Source organism: Colobus angolensis, unplaced genomic scaffold (genome assembly GCF_000951035.1).
Source record: "Colobus angolensis palliatus isolate OR3802 unplaced genomic scaffold, Cang.pa_1.0 Scaffold30, whole genome shotgun sequence".
Classification (NCBI taxonomy): Eukaryota; Metazoa; Chordata; class Mammalia; order Primates; family Cercopithecidae; genus Colobus; species Colobus angolensis.
Window position 1 is genome coordinate 5,350,458 of NW_012116266.1, and position 23,954 is coordinate 5,374,411.

Genomic DNA, 23,954 nt, shown 5'->3' on the forward strand with positions numbered 1-23,954 from the left:
AAAAAAAAACAATGTCCTTATGAAGTGATAATTTATTGTATGGAGTGGTGGAGGGGAGGATGTAGACAACCAGACAAGTGATTTTGGTACAGTGTGGTAGAAACTATGATGGAAAAAACAGAAAACCTTTTTCGTTAAAAAGTTCTTGATGACTTTGAGAAGGAATTACAGAATACATTATAACTCAAAGGATAAAGGCTTTAGGAAGGAAAGATTGCAAGAAATTAAGGGATAAATGAGTGGTTGGGAAGTGGAGGAGGCACCTTCTAGCATGAATTCAGGGAATTTGGCAGTGGAGAGGAGAAACAAGAGGACAGTACCCAGAATTGAACACTTTCCTCTTCTCCTCACCCTCAATGGACTGATCTAGTTGAGTATCAGAGACTAAAGATACTCTCTCTTTAGGAGGGGGAATGAATGAGATCTAGAACATGCTTAGCTTTGGAAGGGGAAACAAAACACATTTATTCATCTAGAATTTGAGGGAAGAATAAAAATATGGGTATAATTACAAGGTACATTCTAATGAAGATCCTCATGATAAATGGGTGTAGCCTTCTCACATGGAAGGAAGTGCAGTCATGAAGAGAGGGAAGAGGGAAGCCAGAAGCTTGAAGAACATAGAGACTTAGAACGGGCATAACGTAAGGGGAAAAATTAAGAGCACTGCCAAACAGTGGTTAAGGGCCAGTTGAGGTTTGTTAGCATGAATTGATATTGGACATAATGTTTCTGCACAATTATTTCATAGAACTTTACTGTCCAGAAGTGGAGTGAGGTTATCATTAAATTATCAAGGGTTAGGATCATCTGGGTCTTACCTTTATAATTTTTGCATATAAGAGAATGAAAGGTAATTGCATGCAACTTTTCATTACTATTTTTTTCATTACTGTTTTGTTTCACTTCATTGATCTTTTTCTCTTCCTGCATGGTAATGAGAGCTGCCCGTTTCACCTCCTTTACCTATCATTTTCTTCCTTACTCCATTTTCACAGCATGCTATTTCTCTGAGATGTTCCAGCAAGCAGGCCAAGCGTCATATTGACTTCACAGAAGAACAGGCTGAGCTGACACCTGTAAGTTCTATAAACATGCCATGGCGTGACTTAATGAAGAGGAAAGCATTCGTTAGAACTCCAGATGATGAAACCTTTTCATATAACTTCAGTTTTTCAAATAAAAATTAAACCAAACTTAATAAATTAGCAAAAACAAATAAGCCACTTTAGATATGGTACCATTGAATAATACTCCTGGTATGATTATGTAGGTGGTAGCATAATTGATGTAGATAATTTTTGTTTTAGAACCTGAAACAACATGCCTTCTTTATTCTGAAACTAAGAGCTTTTGTAAATTTCTTAAGATACTAACAAATTTAATTGTTCTTCACAGCAGAGATACCAAATGGAATGATTCTGCACTGATGCTTAACTGAAGGCCTAGTTTCTTTCTTAATAAAATGTATTCTTTGGTCAGTGATTGGCAAATCTGGATGCTTCAGAGGTGTACTGTTCTATATGGTAGCCACTAGCCACATGTGCCTATTAAGTATTTAAAATGTGGTTAATCCAAATTGTGGTGTGCTGTAAGGATAAAATACATACTGGACTTCAAAGACTTACTATGAAACAAAAATGTAAAAAAATCTCATGGCCGAGTGTGTTGGCTCATACCTGTAATCCCAGCACTTTGGGAGGCCGAGGCAGGCAGATTACTTGAGGCCAGGAGTTCAAGACCAGTCTGGCCAACATGGTGAATACAAAATTAGCCAGGTGTGGTGGCACATGCCTGTAATCCCAGCTATTCAGGAGGCTGAGGCAGAAAAATTGCTTGAACTCAAGAGGCGGAGGCTGCAGTGAGGCAAGATCACAGCAGTGAGCTGAGATCACACCACTGTACTTCAGCCTGAGTGACGGAGCAAGACTCAAAAAACAAAAACCGCAAAATTTATTTGTATTAATTACTTGTTAAAATTTCGGATATTTTTGGTTAACTAAAATATATGAATATTTCAGTGTTTTCTTTTTATACTTTTTAAAATTAGTGTGGCTAACAGAAAATATTAAATTACCTTTGTGATGATTTCTAACACCATCTTTACTGTTCAAGTGAAATTTGTAAATAACATAACCTACTTACATACCTACTTTTTATATGAATGTAATGCCCCAACACCTATGAAGGAGAAATATTGAAAACGTAATTTATAATAAAGTAATGTATCTGTTTCAGTATGTAAATACTTAGCTGCCACTATTAAAAGACATAATGAAGTAGTCAAACCTTACACCTACCTATAATCAAGAACTTTGGGTTTAAGAGAAGTGAGATCAGAAGGCTTTTTTTTTTTAAGAAGTATAGGAAAAAGAACAGAAATATAAGTGGACCCCAGAAGTGAAACATGTTATGATAAGTGATAGCAGATATGTGACATATTTGTATATACTATGAGAAAAAGGGAAATAATCTTAATTGAAGTAGGGATAATGTGCTGAGACAGTTTATAGACAAGTAGAGAAAATGGGAACATGTAAAATTCTTGCAAATGAGATAAGATTATTTGTAATTGTATTGACAAAATAATTTCATTGTTATAATGTGGGATGAGATGGTAGTAATAAAATCATTTGATATCTGATTTTTTACAGTGTAGATTTTTCATCATGCTATATATTTTATTTCTTTAAGGTGGAGTCTTGCTCTGTTGCTAAAGCTATAGTACAGTGGTGCCATCTTTTATAGTCAGTGGTACTGACTGCAATCTCTGCCTCCCGGGTTCAAACGATTCTCCTGCCTCAGCCTCCCAAGTAGCTGGGACTACAGGAGTGCACCACCACACCTGGCTAATTTTGTATTTTTAGTTTTGCCATGTTGGCCAGGCTGGTCTCAAACTCCTGACCTTAAGTGATCCACCTGATCCACCTGCCTCAGCCTCCCAGAGTGCTGGGATTATAGGCAAGAGCCACCACTCCTGGCCTTCTGTGCTATATATTTTAAATATGACAACAGTAGTATGAAATATTTTAAAACAATTTTTACTAATAAAGTTAATTTCATGTTTTCACTAATTTAATATTATTTAGCTTTTAACTTATCATTTGCTGACATGTGACAGAGTGTACACTGCCAGTTGTGGTACTGGCAACTCTTATTTCAAGCTAGTTTTCCATTGGTGAAATTATTTTCCAACATTATGAACAGCTCTTTGTAAACTCAGAACAAAAGAAGGTGCAGACTTCTTTCCATTTATTTTAGAGGGTAATAGCACTCCTGGAAAATTCATTCAATATTAAAATCATGCAAAAACACTTTTTAGATGTAAAATGAAATTAGATTCTAAGCTCAGATTGTTGTAAACAAGATTTCCCATCTCTACGACTCTCCGTATAAGGATATTCAACAATCATGTGGAATGTGGGACTTCTGTTGTTATTGACATTGTACCATGCTCGCAAGGCATCTGGCATTTTTGACTTCCCAATAAATACCAATAACTCTCCCTCTCCTCTTCATTGTGGCAGCCCAGAATGTCCTCAACGTTTTCTGAAATTCCTGCTTGAGGGCAGAACTACCCTCTTTTGAGAACCATTGGTCTCAAATATCCCTTTGCCCTCTGTTTCTACTCTGCCACACTCCCTCACACCGCCACCCCAGCAGCCTCTTAATCATCCTCCAGGACTGTAGCTTTTTCAGAATTACTTTATTAAGCCCCTAATTTGGGGTTAGATACTTGTCTCCTTGCTCACCTACCACTTAACACACTGTTTTGTAGTTGCAAGTTGGTCTGCATCTCCCTATTAGACTACATTCTGTGAGGCAAGGAATGCCCATCTTGGTCACCTTTGCATCTCTAATGCTGGCATGGTTCTATGCTCAAAAGTTGGAGCCTGAAAAATGGTTGAATAAATGAAGAGGAAAAGAGAGAAATAAAATAAATCAATAAGATGGATTAAAAATAAGCTCCTGACTTTGTGTCTATAGTTGGTAAATAAAAGAAAATATAAGAAGGCCCTGTTTATATGAAGCTGTATGCATTTTTGTTAACTCGCAACATAAACCAAGACTGAAGGCTGGATGCCATGCCCAAACCATAATTTTTTTTTTAACTAAACGTTTAAAATATATTTCTAAACAGAATGGCCTTACTCAGTCACAGTAACTGCTGATCTCCATAGTAGAGCAACCCACAAAGACACAGCACTGATTTTTTCCCCTGTAATCAAGGGTGAAAAATATACAACTTGTTTCTGACCCAAAACCATAATTTCTGCAGTTTAAAATGTTTCACTGATAATATAGCCCTGGTAGAAATTGTGTCGTTTTAAAACCACATAATTTACTCTCCTTAGTCCTTCAGCTGTGCAGCACTCTTCTCATCCCTCTTGCATCCTTCCAGTAACCAGTTTCACCCTACCCCGACCCTTTTTTCTGAAGAGCAAGGAATTCTAGGATCAATGTTATGACTGGTACCAGTTGGAGGAAGATACTTTATTTTCTGAGACAGGGTCTTGCTCTGTTGCCCAGGCTGGAATGCAGTGGCATAATCCTAGCTCACTGCAGCCCTAAGTTCCTGGGCTCAAAAGTGGTCCTCCTATCTAAGCCTCGTGAGTAGCTGGGATTATTGTTCAAGCCACCATGCCCAGTGGAGTCTGCTGCTTCTGGTTTCTATATGTTTGTTGTTTCTGTTACAAATATCCTATAGTTTGAATAAAACCTGGAGATCTGGACTTCCTCACTGCTAGTAACTAAATAGTGAATAGCTACGTAACCATCCACGTGGGATATAATTTATGATCATGTTTAGCTATTGTTTGTGGTCTCATCTTTTGAATGTGGCATATTTTGGGACCACCAACCATAATGATTACCCTCTTTTTATTTTAAGCTATTTAAATATCTTAATATTTCAAAATGGACTTCTATTTCTGTGTCATTAAACAGATACAGTTAAATATCATTGCCTCATACTTACCAAATTATCAGTTTTTTTGGTAACTTGAAGTCTTGAGGTCATGAGTTTGAGAACTGATGAAATCTTGTGTTTTTTTTTAAGAGCTTAAATTTGAATTTGATGTTTGGAATTACATTTACCAAATCATACTTTGTTTTGATGGCCTGAGGCAGATTTTATTTTTTTAAATTTGAAATATAATTATCTGAATATAGATAATCTACTCACTTGGAGATCATTTTTCTAAAAAAGTAACTTTTATAAGTAGCAGTAAGTTTTCAAGAAAGTAATTTCTTAAAATACATGTTTTACATAGTAATTGTGTAACAGTACATTTTTCCCCATTATATTTGAATAGCCAAAAATAAATGGGAATAAAAGCAATTAAAGTTATAGTTGCTCTTTTACTTTTAAGTGAAACCAAGTTTATTAAAGAAGTAAAGAAACGTGGCTGGGCACAGTGGCTCACACCTATAATCTCAGCACTTTGGGAGGCCAAGCCGGGCGGATCACCTGTGGTCAGGAGTTCAAGACCAGCCTGGCCAACATGGATAAACTCTGTCTCTACTAAAAATACAAAATTAGCCAGGTGTGATGGCCCGTGCCTGTGATCCCACCTACTTAGAAGGCTGAGGCAGGAGAACCACTTGAAGCTGGGAGGCGGAGGTTACAGTGAGCTGAGATTACCTCACTGCATTCCAGTCTGGGTGAGAGAGGAAGACTCTGTCCTAAAAAAAACAAAAATAAGAGAACTAAAGAAACCAAAGAATGGCTACTCTTGCAAATTGTGCTTTTTGTTTTTTGTTTTTCCCAGTTCCCTCACTTCTTGGCTGAGCATTAACCTCAAACTAAATTGAATTTTCAGAAATTACTACTTAGCTAGTGTCTTTATGGAGAAGCCAATCAGTCTTACCTTTAAGAGGACTACACAATCTAGTTAAATGAGGACCTAGGGATAGTTTTCTATGTTCTTGTTATTGTTTGACTTTGTTAGTGCTAATCTTGATGAATATGTCCAATTAAAAAAATTGGACATTAGGTTTCTTTTTTTAATAAGGAATGAGTGAGAGGCACAGGTATGCTTACAAAGTTTACCTTGCATTAAAACACAGCTTTAAAAATGCAGGCAATAAAATACCATATAGCAAGCTTAGCATAGTATAGATGTAAGCAAAGATTGTATCATCTTCTGTAACATGTTTTTAATCTTGAAGTAGTGTATTTTATCTATGACCATGTATGTACTTTTTTTTTTTTCCCTTGAGACAAGAGTTTCACTTGTCGCCCAGGCTGGAGTACAGTGGCACAATTTCAGCTCACTGCAACCTCTGCCTCCCAAGTTCAAGCGATTCTCCTGCCACAGCCTCCTGAGTGGCTGGGATTACAGGGTCCTGCCAGCACACCTGGCTAATTTTTGTATTTTTAGGTTTCACCATGTTGACCAGGCTGGTCATAAACTCCTGACCTCAGGAGATCTGCCTGCCTCGGCCTCCCAAAGTTCTAGGGACCATGTACTTTCTTACAGGGGGTGCTGCTTTAGTATTTGCATTAGTTTCTTTCCAAAGAATTTCCAAGAATAGCTTGACCTATATTTACATTTATAAAATATAACAATATTTTCTATACTTTTACTCAGCTGTATTGTACATTTTTTTAAATGGTGATTAGTAACTATGTACTGTTAAATACTAATTTGGAATTTTTTCATGAGAGGCCAGTCCAAATTACATGTAGATATCAAAACAACTACAATTTAAGGATAAATAAAATACAATTGTATTATCTTACAACATGTTACTGAAAAGTTACTAAGGGGAGAATGATAGGTTCCATGCATGCCATTTACAAATTATTTTCATGAAAACAATTATTTGAATTAATTTAAGTGTGTGATGCTTCTGAATATTTTGTTCATGTCATTCATTTGCTCTGCAAATTCTTTACTGTGCACTTTACTGTGTACTCCTATTTTTATTCTGATAATAATGAGTGGGTTGATAAAGTTTTACTGAAAACAGGTGTATCCATTAGGCAAAATATTGATGAATATTTTTCCTCTTGGTGCAGCTATCATTGAATTGACCAGAAATACTTGGAGAAGCTTTTAAAAATGATGTCATCTTATTCTAATCAAAATATACTATTTAAAGCCATATAGGTCTTGATAGGCTTTAACAAGAGAAAGGAAGTTTAGTCATTGGTCTCTGACATGCATTTATTTGTGTGCTGTGCACAGCGTTCTTGAGCATTGGCCTAGAAGGCAGACTGGCTCTGCAGTCTTTGCATGTACTACCCATTTCCCAAAGAGGGAGGGATCAGCAGGAGTCAGCTGGGACACGCCTATGGGCACGGTGATGTCTTTACCTCCCTGCTCCTTTTCTTTTTCTTTTTTTACATTTTCTTTGTGGACATATTTCATTCAACTTAGGGAAAAGATACGAGATTAATTATAGAGAATCATTCTTGCTTTGTCTACTTTATGTTTTAAACACATAAAACCTCCACTGACTTCTGTTATTGCCTTTTTTTGTTTTTGTTTTTCTCTTTTCTGAACAAGCACTCCTATCTGGACAGGGAAACCTCCCTTCTTCTGAGAAACATTGCAGGAAAACCTTCTCATTTGCTGACCAAGGTGATACTTCTTTCCACATGCATGTAACTATTTACTGCCTTGTAGGTAGAATATGATTTCTGTTTTTGATCATGCTTTTATATTATTATTTTCTTATTCTAGCATCTTTGTCATTAATAGAGATACTTTTTCTTTTACAGATGGTAATTATTTACTGATCTTAATGACTATCAGGCAATATTGAGAGTATAAAATATATTCAGTAATTTTCACTAGTTTTTAAACTTTTGTAAATGCCTTATTTTCCCAAGTGTGTTGCACTTTTTCTAGTTTGACACTATTGCATTTTAAAGTCTAAAAAGCATTGCTTTTACTACTAATGGTTGTCCATACTCTGGGTTTCTTTAGCAAACTTTGCTTCCTAGTTCTTATTTATATTATTACCTCCTCATTTAATTAAAACATTTACTTATGTAAACAGAATCTTAGTTAATATTAACTTAGTCAGATTGGAAGAGGAGGAAGCTGTAATTTTAATTGCCTGGTTCTCTGCCCTTGGAATGTTTTGAATCAGTCCAGCCAGATTTTCACTGGGCTGGTATTTTATATGCAGTTAAAATATTTTAGCCATTGTCTGGCCGGGCGCGGTGGCTCAAGCCTGTAATCCCAGCATTTTGGGAGGCCGAGACGGGCAGATCACAAGGTCAGGAGATCGAGACCATCCTGGCTAACACGGTGAAACCCCGTCTCTACTAAAAATACAAAAAAACTAGCCGGGCGAGGTGGCGGGCGCCTGTAGTCCCAGCTACTCCGGAGGCTGAGGTAGGAGAATGGCGTGAACCCGGGAAGCGGAGCTTGCAGTGAGCTGAGATCCGACCACTGCACTCCAGTCCGGGCGACAGAGCGAGACTCCGCCTCAGAAAAAAAAAAAAAAAAAAATATTTTAGCCATTGTCATCATTAACTAGGGAATAATACAGTAGGGAAGCTGAATTGCTTTCTACCTCTTTTTAAGTCATGTTTTTATTTCATTAGCTTATTTAAATAATGTTAAATTCAAGAATATCAGACTTATTTCTGAAAAATATACATAGTTATGGGTAATGTCCCTAAGTTGTTGTTACTGCATCTGAGGTTTGTTTGCTTTAATTTCTTTCTAACCTTATACATTTATAAAAGAAGATGGTAGACCAAAATGAAAATCTCCCCAAGAAGCAGCTCAAAGAAAAGACCCTTTAACAAAGTCAGCAGTGGGACCCTCTCTCTACCCTGAGTTTCTCTTTTTAAAGCAGATCTATGCGTGCTGGTAGAAATTTAAAGATCAGGGAAGTATAGAAGTCTAAGCTGGTCATGGCTCTTTTTCCCTTATCCTCAGCTGTCCCCTCTTCGTTCTCTATTTACTCTCTTTCCCTAGACTCCACACATGTATCTTCAGCTAGGATCTCTATTCTAGATGGATCTATCTCCCAAGAGCACGTTTCCAAACAGCTTTTAGGCATTTCCTGGAAGACCACCAACATCTTACAAGTGTTAAATCCCACAGGTGTTTAGCTTACCTTCATTATCCCTGGGGCTCCATAATTTATATCAGTCATCATCTCTTCTGTTTCTGTTTAGGATGCTGACATTCTCCTAATTACCAGGTTTGAACCCTCTGATCATCTTTGCTGCCTTCCTTTTCATTTAATGTCTCCAATTTCTAATGAAGCTTGTCTTAATCTGCAGGATTTACTGAGCTCCCCCATTTGTTGCATTCCCATTACCACCTCTCTACTACAGGCTCACTCTTAGCTCTTTGTTATTACCCGTCCCCCTTCCAATCCGTTTTATACACGGCTATCACAGTAAGTTTACCATTTTACCATTTTCATTGCCAATTCAACAATACTTACTGAGCCGTGACCTGCTGGGTGCTGGGATAGAACATTGCATAAAGTATACCTATTCCTCACCCTCAGGAGCTCACAGTCTGTTTATGAAGATAGATGATAAATGGTGACAAGCAAGCATGTAAAGAAGTTCTAAATCATGTTAAGTGCTATGAAGGAAACGAGTAGAACATACTGGGGAAAAGATTAGGGGTACATTTTATTTAGATGATGAGATCAGAGGGTTCTAGGAGGGTAACATTAAGCTAAAGCCTGGAGGATGCAAAGAAGCCAGCCTGGGGCTTAAGGGAGTGTTCCATGTACATAGGTCAAGGGAAAGAGCTTGGAATGTTTGAGAAGTTGAAAAAAGACCATTTTGCCAGAGTCACCCTAGTTGCATTAATGAAAGTGCAAGTGTCTTCATTTGGGTTTGGAGAGGTAGGCAGGAGGAGCCAGATTACTCAAGCCACACCGAGGCCTTATTTTTCTCTAACTGTAACTGGAAACTATTGAAAAGAATAAATAACTTCATTTATCCATTCAACAAATATTTACTGAGTATCTGTTATGTGCCAGACAATGTTTATGACCCTGGAGATACAGCAGTGAACAAAACAAAGTTCCTACCATAGGCAGTGTTATTTTTTGCAAGTTTTGGATAAACATGGTCAGTGGCTTATGCCTGTAATCCCAATACTTTGGGAGGCTAAGGCAGGTGGAGTTCAAGACCAGCCTGCCGAACATAGCGAAACCCCATCTCTACCAAAAAAATACAAAAATTAGCCTGGCATGGTGGTGCATGCCTGTAGTCCCAGCTACTCAGGAGGCTGAGGTGGGAGAATCACCTGAGCCTGGGAGGTCAAGGCTGCAGTGAGCCATGATCACACCGCTGCACTCTAGCCTGGGCGACAGAGTAAGACCCTATCCCCCTGCCAAAAAAACAAAAAGTTTAAAAATAAACCACAGTCATTCCTTGGTATACACAGGGAATTGCTTCCAGGACCCACATTAATACCAAAACCTGCACATACATGCACAAGTCCTGAAGTTGGTCCTGAGACCTTGGACGTGAAAAGTCGTCCTCTATATAGCAAATTTTAAAAATTTTTATTATTTATTATTATTTTGAGACAGAGTCTTGCTCTGTTGCCCAGGCTGGAGTGCAGTGGTGCCATTTTGGCTCACTGCAACCTCCACTTCCCAGGTTCAAGCAGTTCTCCTGCCTCAGCCTCCCGAGTAGCTGGGATTTATAGGCATATGCCACCACGCCCAGCTAATTTTTGTATTTTTTTTATAGAGACGGGGTTTCGCTGTGATGGCTAGGCTGGTCGTGAACTCCTGACCTCAGGTGATCTGCCCACCTCAGCCTCACAAAGTGCTGGGATTACAGGTGTGAGCCACCATGCCTGGCCTGTATAGGGAATTTTGCATCAGGAGAATACTGTTATTTTTTATCTGAGTTTGGTTGGGAATGCAGAACCCTCCAGTATGGAGGGTCACATATATTTACAGAAAAACGTTTGCATATAAGGACAGTAGTAGCTCAGACTCCCGTTGTTTGATCAGCTATAGTTGTTACTATAACTATATTTTGATTCTAAGCAGTGTTATATAATAAACTATTTAATGACCCTTAAACTGTTTATATCACTCCAAGTTCTATTTGAATCATTTTAATTTACATAACTATTGCAATCCTATGAAATAAACTAGATCCTGAAGGAATTATTAACCCCTGTTTAGCCCCTTAATTTCAACTGGGTTTGTTCTGAACCTACAAAGCTTAAGCTTCTCAGTTGAAGAAACAAGTTAGCAACAGTAGCACTTTCTGTAAGTATTCTAATTTTTACAGCATAGAGAAAGTTGTAACACTTTGTAACCACAGTGTTGGCTTTCATTTAATCATAGGATATTCACATAGTTTTTGTCCTTTATGTAAATTTGAGGAGGTTTGGCATTTGGTGGTTATTGATAGCCACATAGGAATTTTTCAGTAGAAAGTAGATTGTCTCTTGCTCTTTTAAGAGAAGGTATCGAAGAGAAATTTTTTACATGTGTGAGATGTTTTTTACTTATGTTTAGTATAGTTGTGAAGAAAGGGATAGTCAAAGGATATGGGGCAGAAGACTTAACACCTGACTTTGGCAGCAGAACATGAGATGAATAAAGCTTTGTCTTTTGTATTAAACTTGTGCTGTAAACACTGAATGTAGATTTACGTTGCCTTTATAAATAAACCATTGGAGGTCTTCTAAGTATGTCATCTAAACGTATCAGCAAACATGTATTTATTTTTCCTGTATTATACAACACCATGAGTTTAAGACGATTTCTATTTTCCCCAGTTAAAAGATACGGTGTTTGCTTAAATATAGTAGACACAAATAGAGCTCTCTGAGAAAGAGCTTATTACCCACAGGAAGCATAAAAATATTACGAGTCTTGCAATTTGACATAAACATTTTCATTTCCAGTTTTGTTCCAGGGATGATATTCAGACTCTAAAAGAGGTATCATGATCAGTTCTGTTTCTTCAGAAGGCTGCTAGCAAGGATTATCCTTTAATAAAACGAGAGAAGTATAAACTAAAATATGCCTATGTTGAAATTAAACCAGCTCTTAATTTCATACAGTTTTAACCTGGACCAATTTATGTAAGCATAAAGAGTAGCATTTTGAGCAAATGGAAGAGCGGCTAGATTTGGATTTGTTAAAATAGCCTCCATCTAGCTGCTTTATAAAAATTCTTATTGATGGTTAGGAAATTTAATTGGTTTAATGTATGTTAGTTGATTACACAGGTCTCTTCTTTGTTTAATCCCTATGTCCGTTGTGTGACCTTTTTTTGGCGGGGGGGGAGGGGGGATGGAGTCTTGCTGTGTCGCCCAGGCTGGAGTGCAGTGGTGTGATCTGTTTACTGCAACCTCCGTCTTCCAGTTTCAAGCAATTCTCCCTTTCTCAGCCTCCTGAGTAGCTATGTTTACAAGTGCCCACCACTGCACCTGGCTAATTTTGGTATTTTTAGTAGAGACAGGGTTTCACCACGTTGGCCAGGCTGGTCTTCAACTCCTTATCCACCTGCTCGGCCTCTCAAAGTGATGGGATTACAGGCATGAGCCACCATGCCTGGCCGGTGTTGTACATTCTATGTATATTGGCAAATATATATGATAACATGTATCCACCATTATATTATCATACAGAATAGTTTCACAGCCGTTAAATCCTCTGTGCTCTGCCTATTCATTCCTGCTTCCTCCTTAACCTGTGGCAACCACTGATCTTTTTATTGTCTTTATGGTTTTGGCTTTTCCAGTGTCATGTAGTTAGATCTGTACACTAAGTAGCTTTCTGAGATTGGCTTCTTTCACTTAGTATTACACACTTAATGTTCCTTCATGACTTGAGAGCTCATTTCATTTTAGTGCTGAATAACATTCCATTGTCAGGATACACCATAGTTTATCTGTTACTTACTGGGTGACGTCTTTGTTGCTTCCAAGTTTTGGCACTCATGAATAAGGTTGCTATAAACGTCCATGTGCATGTCTTTGTAGGCATCAATTTTCAACTCATTTGGGTAAATATCAAGGAGCACAATTGCTGAATTGAATTGTATGGTAAGAGTACATTTAGTTTTGTAAAAAACTGCCAAAAGTGTCTTCTAAAGTGGCTGTACCATTTTACATTCTCATTAGCAATGAATGAGAGTTCCTGTTGTTCCACATCCTTGCCAGTATTTAGTGTTGTCAGTGTTTTGGATTTTGGCCATTCTGATAGGTGTGTAGGGGTATCTCATTTTACTTGTAATTCCCTAATGACAAATAATGTTGAGCATCTTTTTATATGTTTATTTACTAGCTGTCACTTTAGTGAGGTATCTTTTCAGGTCTTTTGCCTATTTTTAAAATCGTGTTCATTTTTATTTTAAAAGAATTTTAAGAGCTCTCTCCTTTTTTTTTTATATAACAGTTCTTTATCAGATACGTCTTTTGCAAGTATTTTTTCTCCCAGTTTATGCCTTGTCTTAATCTCTTGAATATTCCTTTTTTTCTCAGAAATATGTTCAGCTTTGAGGGCATCTTCTAAACTTTTAAAATGTTAAATTTATAGATTATATAATACCATAAAGAATTTGACCTTTTAGAAGTTCATCCTTGGCTGGGCGCGATGGCTCACGCCTGTAATCCCAACACTTTTAGAGGTCAAGGCAGGTAGATCACCTATGGTTAGGAGTTTGAAACCAGTCTCACCAACATGGCAAAACCCTGTCTCTACTAAAAATACAAAATTAGCCAGGCATTGTGGCAGGCACCTGTAATCCTAGCTACTCAGGAGGCTGAGGCAGGAGACTCTCTCGAACCCAGGAGGTGGAGGTTGTAGTGAGCCAAGGTCGTCCCACTGCACTCCAGCCTGGGCAACAGAGCTAGACTCCATCATCTCAAAAAAAAAAAAAAAAAAAAAAAAAGTTGTTCATGTTTGTATTTCAAATATACAAAATATTGATTCCACATATCAGTTTTTCCTCTTCAGACTTTAAATTTACTTTTCAGGGGTATGAAGTGAAACTTGCAAATATACTTAAGTAAACTTTCTTTGCAATTCATGCCAATATAAGGATGTGGCAAATGAGCCATGAGGAATATAAGATAATTATCCCATTGAGAAAATATTCATGAAACTTCTACCTTCTTCTTTCTCTTTCCCTAAATGTGTCAAGTAACTAATTTCATAAAAACTGCTGGAAAATGGAAGTATTGCAGATTCCTTTATAAAGTAGTGCTCTGTTCATCAAAAACGCATATAAGTTTTGGTAATTTACCTAACAATTTGTTTCTCTAAGACTCATAATTCTAAAAACTGAGAGTTTTAATGACAGTAATTTAGTTTTCTCATTTCAAAGCTTGTTTTAAAAAGAAAAATTTGTGTCTGAAAATGTAATCAACATGTTTTATAATTCTGCTATTTGTTTATTTGCATAAAGGATTTTTAAAAAATAGGATGATTTAATCTTTTAGTCAGAGGAATATATAATAGTATAAGAATTGAGTCTTGTCTTAGCCCTCTCCATTTAAAAAATAAAGTTCTTTGTTTTCTGCCTAATTGAGTTTACAGATAGTATTTCCAGACCCTGGTTATTATGTTAATTCATTGGCTCCTTTCATTGGAAGGGATCAGATTTCTGGCAACCAAGCCCACTGCCTTCCCTAACCACTGTTTTCTTCTCTGTTCCACAAAATAGTAAATACTAAGCTTGAAATGATGGGAGACAGCCTAGAGTATAAAATAGAAAGAAAAGCAGTTCATAAATAAGAAAGCCAACAGGATTTAGGCAGACAGAATAAATCTGTGAACTGAACTGAGTTTCTCTTTTTGTTTTTTGCCCTGGAAGCTTTAGCTTTTTAATGAATAACATATGGATTGTGGTTTTCACCACAATGCAAAGAGGATAAAGTTTGGCTGATATGATTAGGTTCTTTTCTTAGACTTAAACAAAGGAATATTTAAGGTGGAAGTTTCCATTTTTCTTTCTTTCTTTTTTTTGAGATGGAGTCTCGCTCTGTTGCCCAGGCTGGAGTGCAGTGGCACAATCTCAGCTCACTGCAGCCTCTGTCTCCCGGGCTCGAGCATTCTCCTGCCTCAGCCTCCCAAGTAGCTGGGATTACAGGCACATGCCACCAAGCACAGCTAATTTTTGTATTTTAATTAGAGACGGGGTTTCACCAAGTTGGCCAGGCTGGTCTCCCAACTCCTGACCTCAAGTGATCCTCCCGCCGCAGCCTCCCAAAGTGCCGGGACTATAGACATGAGCCAATGCGCCCAACCAAGAAGTTTTTATTTTTCTTAGGTATTTTCTAGAGTAATCAAAAGCCTAGAAATAGAAAATAATCCTTTATAAACAAAAGTTTACTTATGCAAGTTTTTTTAAATTGGAGATTAATGCCACAGCATATTATGGTCTATTGCTGGAAATTACAAGTTAAGTACCACTAGTAGAGTACTATGTGCTAATTCAGAAAAAAATAAGACAAATGGTTTAAGTATATTTTTAGTTGTTATAATTTTTATTACTCTTTTTAATCTAAGTTTTCTGAGGTAGAAGTTACTAGAAATTTTAAGTTATTTAGAAAATCATATTTAGCATTTAAAAATAGTGAATTAATAGAAACAAATTTTGAATTTACTGACATAAGACATTGATTACATTGTATGATTTTCCAAAGCAGAGTGAAACTTAGGCAGTAAGACAGCTTCTTATATTTGTATTGGTGTATTAATGAGATTGTACCTACATTTTTTTATTTTTTAAAGGGTTTTTATATGGTTGTAAATAGGCAGATACTGTTTTTTGCTGGAGATATTTTTGTGACAGTGACACTTTCACTGTAACAGAACAGAACATTAGTATGCAAGAGCATGCCGTTACTTTGGAGGAAGTGTAAATTCAGAGTTGAGGGATTGTGCAGGTGAAACAAATTGTCAGACCCAAAGATGGCCACTATGTGTTCATTTTTCTCCTATCCCAGAACCTGAAATTCATCTGCTTCACATTGACAAAATCAAATTTGGTAATTTACTACATCACAGAGTTCTTTTTTTCCTCTAGAATATTGAATGTAGAAATGCCTATTGTATGACATCTTCAAGTCTGCATCTGTAAAATGTTTCTTTACAATATGTCTGCTCTTTGTGCACAGTTATTTTTAAAATGTGCTCTATGTGTGTGAAGTTATATTCTTAATGAAATTCATTGCTAAGAACATCCTTAAGGATAAAAAATATTTCTCAAATATTTCATCATCTTAGCATTGTTTATATGAAATGCTTTGTGTTCACAGGAAGAGCAGGCAGCAAAATTGAAAGCTGAGAAGATCAGAGTTGCCCTAGAGAAAATTAAAGAAGCACAAGTGAAAAAGGTGATATGTGGGCCTCTTCCTGGTTTGGGATTTTTTATCAGTTTTATGGATTTGTAGAGAATTGCCTTGTTTATGTAATGTACCTCTGAGATGTGGAGAGATACAGAGGCATTTCTTCCTAGTAATATATTTTTCACATGCAGTATTTTTTGTGGGTAAAATGCATTATAAAAGGAGCAATTCTCCTAAAGGAGTAATCATAACATTATAACCTTATCTGTTGTTAATATTTTTAAAGTGCTTTAAATTTACTTAACCAGGGTATTTGATGTCTGATTTTTAGCCTATATTTTTGCATAATGAAGTCATTATTTGTGTTTTAATTTATATACAAATACATTAATCTAAATTTTATTTGATATTGGATGAATGCCTTTTCTAGAATGCCATTTTTTAGTGTTCATTTACTTTTCTTTTTACCTGTTATAGCTGGTGATTAGAGTCCACATGTCTGATGACAGTTCTAAAACAATGATGGTGGATGAGAGACAAACAGTAAGACAAGTACTGGATAACCTAATGGACAAATCCCACTGCGGTTATAGTTTAGACTGGTCACTGGTAGAAACTGTTTCTGAATTACAAATGGGTTAGTAATATCATTGCTTTAATTGCTTTCTAATTTTTGTGTAACTTCATCAGTTTTCATGTTGATAAAACATTTCGAGTTACCTTTATAGATACATGTTTTTATTTTATTTTTATTTTTGGGGGGACAGAGTCTCACTCTGTTGCCCAGACTGAAGTGCAATGGTGCGATCTCAGCTCACTGCAGCCTCTGCCTCCTGAGTATAAGCAATTATTCTGCCTCAGCCTCCCAAGTAGCTGGGACTACAGGCATGCGCCACCACACCTGGCTAATTTTTTGTATTTTTAGTAGAGATAGGGTTTCACCTGTTGGCCAGAATGGTCTTGATCTGCAGACCTTGTGATCCGCCCACCTTGGCCTCCCAAAGTGCTGGGATTGCAGGCTTGAACCACCACACCTGGCCACATCTTTATATTTTTTTTGATAAAATTACCTTTCATGATTTGGCTTCTTTACATTATTTTTTTCTGAAGTATTTTAAGAGTTCTTTGAATACAAAATCATTTCTAGTTCACTTCAGATTTTATAATGGCTAAAACAAAGTTTTTTAAAAAGGTAACAAAATAGTTTTTTTCTTCAAATAAGAACTGGATAGACTAATGCATTTACTAAAGATTATTATGTTAACTTGAATTTGTACTGAAGTCTTTAAACCAGCATTTGACTCAGGGGAAACCTAAAGCACATTAACAAATTTCAAAGAATCCATATCTAGAACATGTTCTTTAACATATGTTCAGTATACAGGACACGTTCTTTCATTTGGAAATTAGAAAATACATCTACATTTAAGATTAAACAACAGTCATGGATCAAAGAAGAAATTATCTTGGAAATGTTTTAAATGCCAAGAACTAAGTACAATAGGAAATACTTGATATTGATATTGATATTGATATTGACTTGATGTTGAAACTTGTAAGATGTAACTAATGTTTTATTTTTAAGGGTGGGATGGGAAAATGTTTAAGACTGTAGAATGGTGTACTGCAAGTCAGAAAGCCTAGATTCTAGTCCTAGTTCTTCCATATATCAGCTGTGTGATCTTAGTTATGTCACTTACCATAATTAAGGCATATTTCTTTGTTTGAAAAATTAGGGAAGACCAGATAATTTTTAGTTGCTAAAATGTCAGTTAAGACTACTTGGTTTTGAGGTTAACTACTTCGCAAAGTTTCATGTTTTTCATGCAGCTCTAATGAATACTAACAAAATATGGATATTTTATTTTGGGACAGAGAGAATCTTTGAAGACCATGAAAACTTGGTTGAAAATCTTCTTAATTGGACAAGAGATAGCCAAAACAAGCTTATATTTATGGAGCGTATAGAAAAATACGCACTTTTCAAAAACCCACAGGTAAGAGCAAACAACTTACAGAGGTCAGGATTTTTAAATATGTCTCCTATTTTATTTGATTACTGCTAAGTTAATAGCGTTAAAAGACTGGTAAACACCTGGTTGGAGCGATATACCTGCAAAATCTTATAGGAGCATCATCTGCTGCTGCTGCTGCGGGAAGTCAGTTCGTGCCCACGTGTTAAGCCCCAAAGAGGTTTCCAGTCCTCCAGAACCAGATGGGGTGAGCCCTTTCAGAAGCAGAAGTATAGCTCTAGTGAATTACCAGGTCTTTTGACTCTGTCATCCAGAACTGTGTTGAACCCAGCTGTTTATTTGGTGAGTTTGTCACCTCTTCAAAGAAAAGTACTTCTCTACTCCAGCCATTTATCCAGTTGACACTTCTTTTTAAACATCCTAGTAACCTTGATTACAAATGGCTCTACATTCTAATAAACATAGTTAGATTTATTTGACATCTTTCCTTATTCCAAAATAATGTTTGAGTTAATACTTCCCGATACCTAGACATTTTACAAAATTCAGTAGGTGAGGGAAAACAACTCCACAGTAAAAAGTAGTAATGAGGAAAAATAGCAGCAGTGTTAAAGGTATTGCGTAGTTATGCTTCAGATGGCTTAATCATGACATGTCTTTTCCGGATGTTTTAGTGAAAAATACATATTTGGGGTTATCAACAGATCTTTTTGTAGGCAGTTATGAAAAATAATTACAGGCTGGGCGCAGTGACTTGCGCCTGTAATCCCAGCACTTTGGGAGGCCGAGGCGGGCAGATCACGAGGTCAGGAGATCCAGACCATCCTGGCTAACACGGTGAAACCCTGTCTCTACTAAAAATACAAAAAAATGAGCCGGGCATGGTGGCGGGCGCCTGTAGTCCCAGCTACTCGGGAGGCTGAGGCAGGAAAATGGCCTGAACCTGGGAGGTGGAGCTTGCAGTGAGCCGAGATAGTGCCACTGCACTCCAGCCTGGGTGACAGAGCGAGACTCCGTCTCAAAAAAAAAGTAATAATAATATTAATAATTACAGCCAGCCCTCTGTATCCATGGGTTCTGCATCTGTGGATTTGCCCAACTACAGATCTAAAATACTCAGAAAAATAATTCCAGGTTCCAAAAAACAAAACTTGAATAAGCCACGTGTTGAGTACTGCATTGAATTCGTGCAAATTAAGTGATATGTAGGCATTGTATTAGTTACTATAAGTACTCTAGAGATTATTTCTAGTACAAGGGAGAATGTGCATAGGTTATATGTAGATGTGACCCCATTTTTATAAGAGACTCAAGCATCAGCAGATTTTGGTATACAGGGGAGGTCCTAGAATCAATCTCCTATGGACAACAAGGGATGACTGTGTACTAATGAGTAGAATTCAGTTTTTTTGTTTGTTTGTTTGCTTTTTGTTTGTTTTTTTGAGACGGAGTCTCGCATTATCACCCAGGCTGGAGTCAGTGGTGTGATCTTGGCTCACTGCAACCTCCGCCTCCAAGCGATTCTCCTGCCTCAGCCACCTGAGTAGCTGGGACTACAGGTGCGTGCCGCCACATCTGGCTAATTTTGTGTTTTTAGTAGAGACGGGGTTTCACCATGTTGATCAGGCTGGTCTCGAACTTCTGACCTCGTGATCCGCCTGCCTTGGCCTCCCAAAGTGCTGGGATTACAGGTGTGAACCATTGCGCCTAGCCAGAATTCAGATTTTTAGTTGAGTCAAGTAAATGAGATTATTAATAAATGAGTCCCAGAGAATTTGGGATTTCTTCTTAAAAAGCCAGAACATAAATTTTCTGCACCTAGATCAGTATATTTCTAAACCTTTCAGATCTTTTAACTGTAGCTTTCATTAGATATCCCAAAACATATTTGCCAGCTGTTGAATGTAATACCACCTCACAGTCTGGGTGAGGACAGTTTATGACAAGTGGCCAGGCAAGGAGGAGACTGGTGTTAAGCATTTTAGTGATGATGTCCATATACAGGTAACTTTTCAAAGTTTATTCTACTCTATACCAACAGAAATTAGAGTTGCTATTTCTCTAGAAGAAAACATACACCTGTGCCAAGGGAATAACAGAATGGATTTATGCTTTAACCTTCTTTTTTTCTCCCCCACCTATCCCTTCCATGTATTTGTTTTTCCAGAATTATCTTTTGGGGAAAAAGGAAACAGCTGAGATGGCAGATAGAAACAAAGAAGTCCTGTTGGAGGTATGACACCCACCATTTTCTTGTACATTTAAAAATTAAAATATGAGGCCAGGTGCAGTGGCTCACACCTGTAATCCCAACACTTCAGGAGGCCGAGGCGGGTGAGTCACGAGGTCAGGAGTTCAAGACCAGCCTGGTCAAGATGGTGAAACCCTGTCTACTAAAAAATACAAAAATTAGCCGGGCATGGTGGTAGGCGCCTATAATCCCAGCTACTCGGCAGGCTGAGGCAGAGAATTGCTTGAACCCACGACGCAGAGGTTGCAGTGAGCCAAGATCATGCCACTGCATTCCAGCCTGGCAACAGGGTGAGACTCTGTCTAAAATAAAAAATAAAATAAAATAAAAATCCTTTTTGAAGTCAAGTATGTCAGGGTTCTATATTTGTAGTTACAATTTTAACTGAAGAAGACTGTGTATTTGATAGTATGAGGGAGAGAGTTCAACTGTGTTGAACGTGTTAGGCCACTGAAGACCCTTTTAAAAACTATTACTTTGCCAAGCCATATTCTAGTGGTCTAAGAGTAATGAGCTTTTAGGGGCTGCAAAGTGGGAGAGATGGCTGGTCAGTGAAGGATGTGGTTTTGCTGTTTTTATCTGCTTACTCAGAGAGAAATTTGAATATAATTAGCTGTTCACAAAATATTTCCAGCTTTATCCTTAAATAATTCAAATAATTTTAAAAATCATGGTCATTTTTCTTGGAAAAACGGAATTTTTGGCTGATTTTAAAGAACTAAAATCAAATAAGTTAGTATACTTGAAAACCTGAATAAACCTTTACTTACCAGCAAGGCAATTAGGAAGTGAAGATCAGCATTCAGTTTTCATAGTGCTACACAAGCTACAGTTAAGTAAAAATCCACCTTATAATTCCTAATTTTTCTGTACTTTGAGGAGAAATTAATTTAGGCCCAAATGTCCTGTATTAGTGTTCTCTGAGGATTTCTCTTTTCTTTCACAATTACATAATTGATTTCTTTAATATTATATTTTTATCAAAGCATAGTGTTTAGAACTTAGAATTTTGAGTGTTTATAGTTCTTTCAACCTAGTATTAAGTATTTTTTAAATAAATGCCCTCTTTGTCTTAGAGTCACATAAATGGATAGTTTTTAAATTCTTAAAGTTTAACCATACACTTAGCACGTTGCATTCTTTTAAAATATATTCCTGTTTAGTTTGACAGCTAATCTAAATGTGGAGAAAAAATAAAGTCTAATGCTTGGTTTGCCCTGACAGTTTTATTAAATTTAGTGTAACTATGCTGTTTACATTAGCTACTGTTATATGCAACTCAGTTAATGTGTCAACTTAGTTTTTCCCCGAAACACTAATGTGTTTTAGGTAAAAGTTTGTAGGTAAAAATTCAGTATCACATTTATGACTGGCATTTTTATTTATTAAACATTTTAGGATTGCCATAGTAGTTCCAAACTCGTGTTGTCTTTAGAATAGAAAGTGGTTTTGTTTTTGTTTTTGTTTTGAGACAGTCTTGCTCTGTTGCCCAGGCTGGAGTGCAGTGATGCGATCTCAGCTCACTGCAACTTCTGCCTCCCAGGTTCAAGCAATTTTCATGCCTCAGCTGCCAACATAACTGGAACTACAGGCTCACGCCACCATTCCCGGCTTATTTTTTATTTATTTATTTATTTATTTTTTAGTGGAGACGTGGTTTCACTATATTGGCCAGGCTGGTCTCGAACTCCTGACTTCAAGTGATCCACCTGCTTCGGCTTCCCAAAGTGCTGGGATTACAGGCATGAGCCACCACACCTGGCCGGAAAGTTCTAATTGAGGTTAAATTAGCAGCTTGGTTTTAATATAAAACCATTTTGGTTTAATAACTAACTGTCATGCATTTCACAGGAGTAAACACAACTTTGTTCTGAGAATCCAACGATCATAAGTCTTTCCAAATAATCTTGTTATTTTAGGAATGTTTTTGTGGAAGTTCTGTAACTGTACCAGAAATTGAAGGAGTCCTTTGGTTGAAGGATGATGGCAAGAAGTCCTGGAAAAAGCGTTATTTTCTGTTGCGAGCATCTGGTATCTACTATGTCCCCAAAGGAAAAGCAAAGGTGTGTCCCTTCTGTTGGAATTTGAACTTCCTCATTATGCTAATTGCTTTTAATTTGTATTGAGTATGCTGACAAGGTGAACCCAGGCTATGATTTGTTTGAATTCATGGAAGACATAGAATATTGCTTTGTTTATTAATCTGTTATAAAGAAGAAGAAACCTGAAAGTTCTTACTTCTCTGGTCACTAGTTTCGCCTAGTGACCAGAGAAGTAAGAACTTTGAAACATTAATGGAGAAAGATTAATGGAGCACCTCATTAATGGAGCATCTCATTGTCTTGTGTAAAATAGCAATAATTTCTATTTAGTATTAGCAAAAGCAGTTTTGATTCTCACCTAGAAACTGTTAACCAGGTATATTTGCTTGTTTGTGCATTATTAATTTTATCTTTTTGGTATTTTTATCTTAGGTCTCTCGGGATCTGGTGTGCTTTCTCCAGCTGGATCATGTCAACGTTTATTATGGCCAGGACTATCGGAACAAATACAAAGCACCTACAGACTATTGTCTAGTGCTGAAGGTAAATACGTATCTCTTTTTAGGAATTTTAATTGATGTTAGACATAGAGCAGGTTATTGGACATTTTAGAATTGTTGAGATACCATCAATTATACTGTTTTTGCTTTATTCTCAAAGTTTAAAAAGGAATGGTGAAGTGTGGTAAGGAAAAGAAGCACGTGCTATATCATAGCAGACCCTGAGCCGGTTATCTCTAGGTAAGGAGTGAATATTAGGTTGTAAGTTTTGAGTTGTGAGCTATAAAATGTGTTTGATTATAAATTTGAGATTATCATTTAACACTAGGCTTATTTTAGGAAAACTTAGAGCCAAATGTAGGTCATAAGTGTGCTTTAGTTCTTTTCCTGTACTTACTCAGCAAACCATCAGAGGGCACTGTGTCCAAGTCAAATCAGACTGGCTGTCAACTGGTCCAGAAATAATTTTGTCTCTTTTTTTCCCTCAACTGTAGTCATGATAGCCCATGCATGTATTGTGACCTGAGCTGTTTTTAGGAAGTTTTTTTTTCTTCTTTATTCAAGCTTTTGTACTTCTTACAATGATTATATCTGTACTTTTGAGAAGAACTGACATTTTAAGCAAATTTACAGTGATCTATTAGAACACTGATAAAAACGACATACAAAAATTCAAGAAAATTATGGAGATAAGTATTTTTATTTTTCTTTGGCTCCATCTTTGTAATTCCTTGGTAACTACTTAGGTCTACATGTTGATACCATGTTTAGTTTCACTTTTCTCAGAATTGTCACTTTAGTTTGGTGACGGCCATTAGTTTAGGAGTTTTAGGATTTTAGGATTTTGGAGTTTTGATTGCTTTGATAACGTTCAGTACATTGTAATGGCAACCTTTTTTTTTTTTTTTTTTGAGGCGGAGTCT

The 23,954-nt window shown here is 36.9% G+C and overlaps 1 protein-coding gene across 1 annotated transcript in view; it reads left to right on the forward strand.

Annotated features, from left to right (window-relative positions):
• RAPH1 (Ras association (RalGDS/AF-6) and pleckstrin homology domains 1) overlaps positions 1–23,954 on the forward strand; it is a 102,759-nt gene that overhangs the window by 64,899 nt on the left and 13,906 nt on the right. The window contains exons 5-12 of the mRNA XM_011949908.1: positions 999–1,079; positions 7,515–7,589; positions 16,236–16,313; positions 16,743–16,902; positions 18,141–18,262; positions 20,406–20,471; positions 22,409–22,552; positions 22,964–23,074. Coding sequence (XP_011805298.1) covers positions 999–1,079; positions 7,515–7,589; positions 16,236–16,313; positions 16,743–16,902; positions 18,141–18,262; positions 20,406–20,471; positions 22,409–22,552; positions 22,964–23,074 — 837 coding nt within the window. The remainder of the gene's footprint in view (positions 1–998; positions 1,080–7,514; positions 7,590–16,235; positions 16,314–16,742; positions 16,903–18,140; positions 18,263–20,405; positions 20,472–22,408; positions 22,553–22,963; positions 23,075–23,954) is intronic.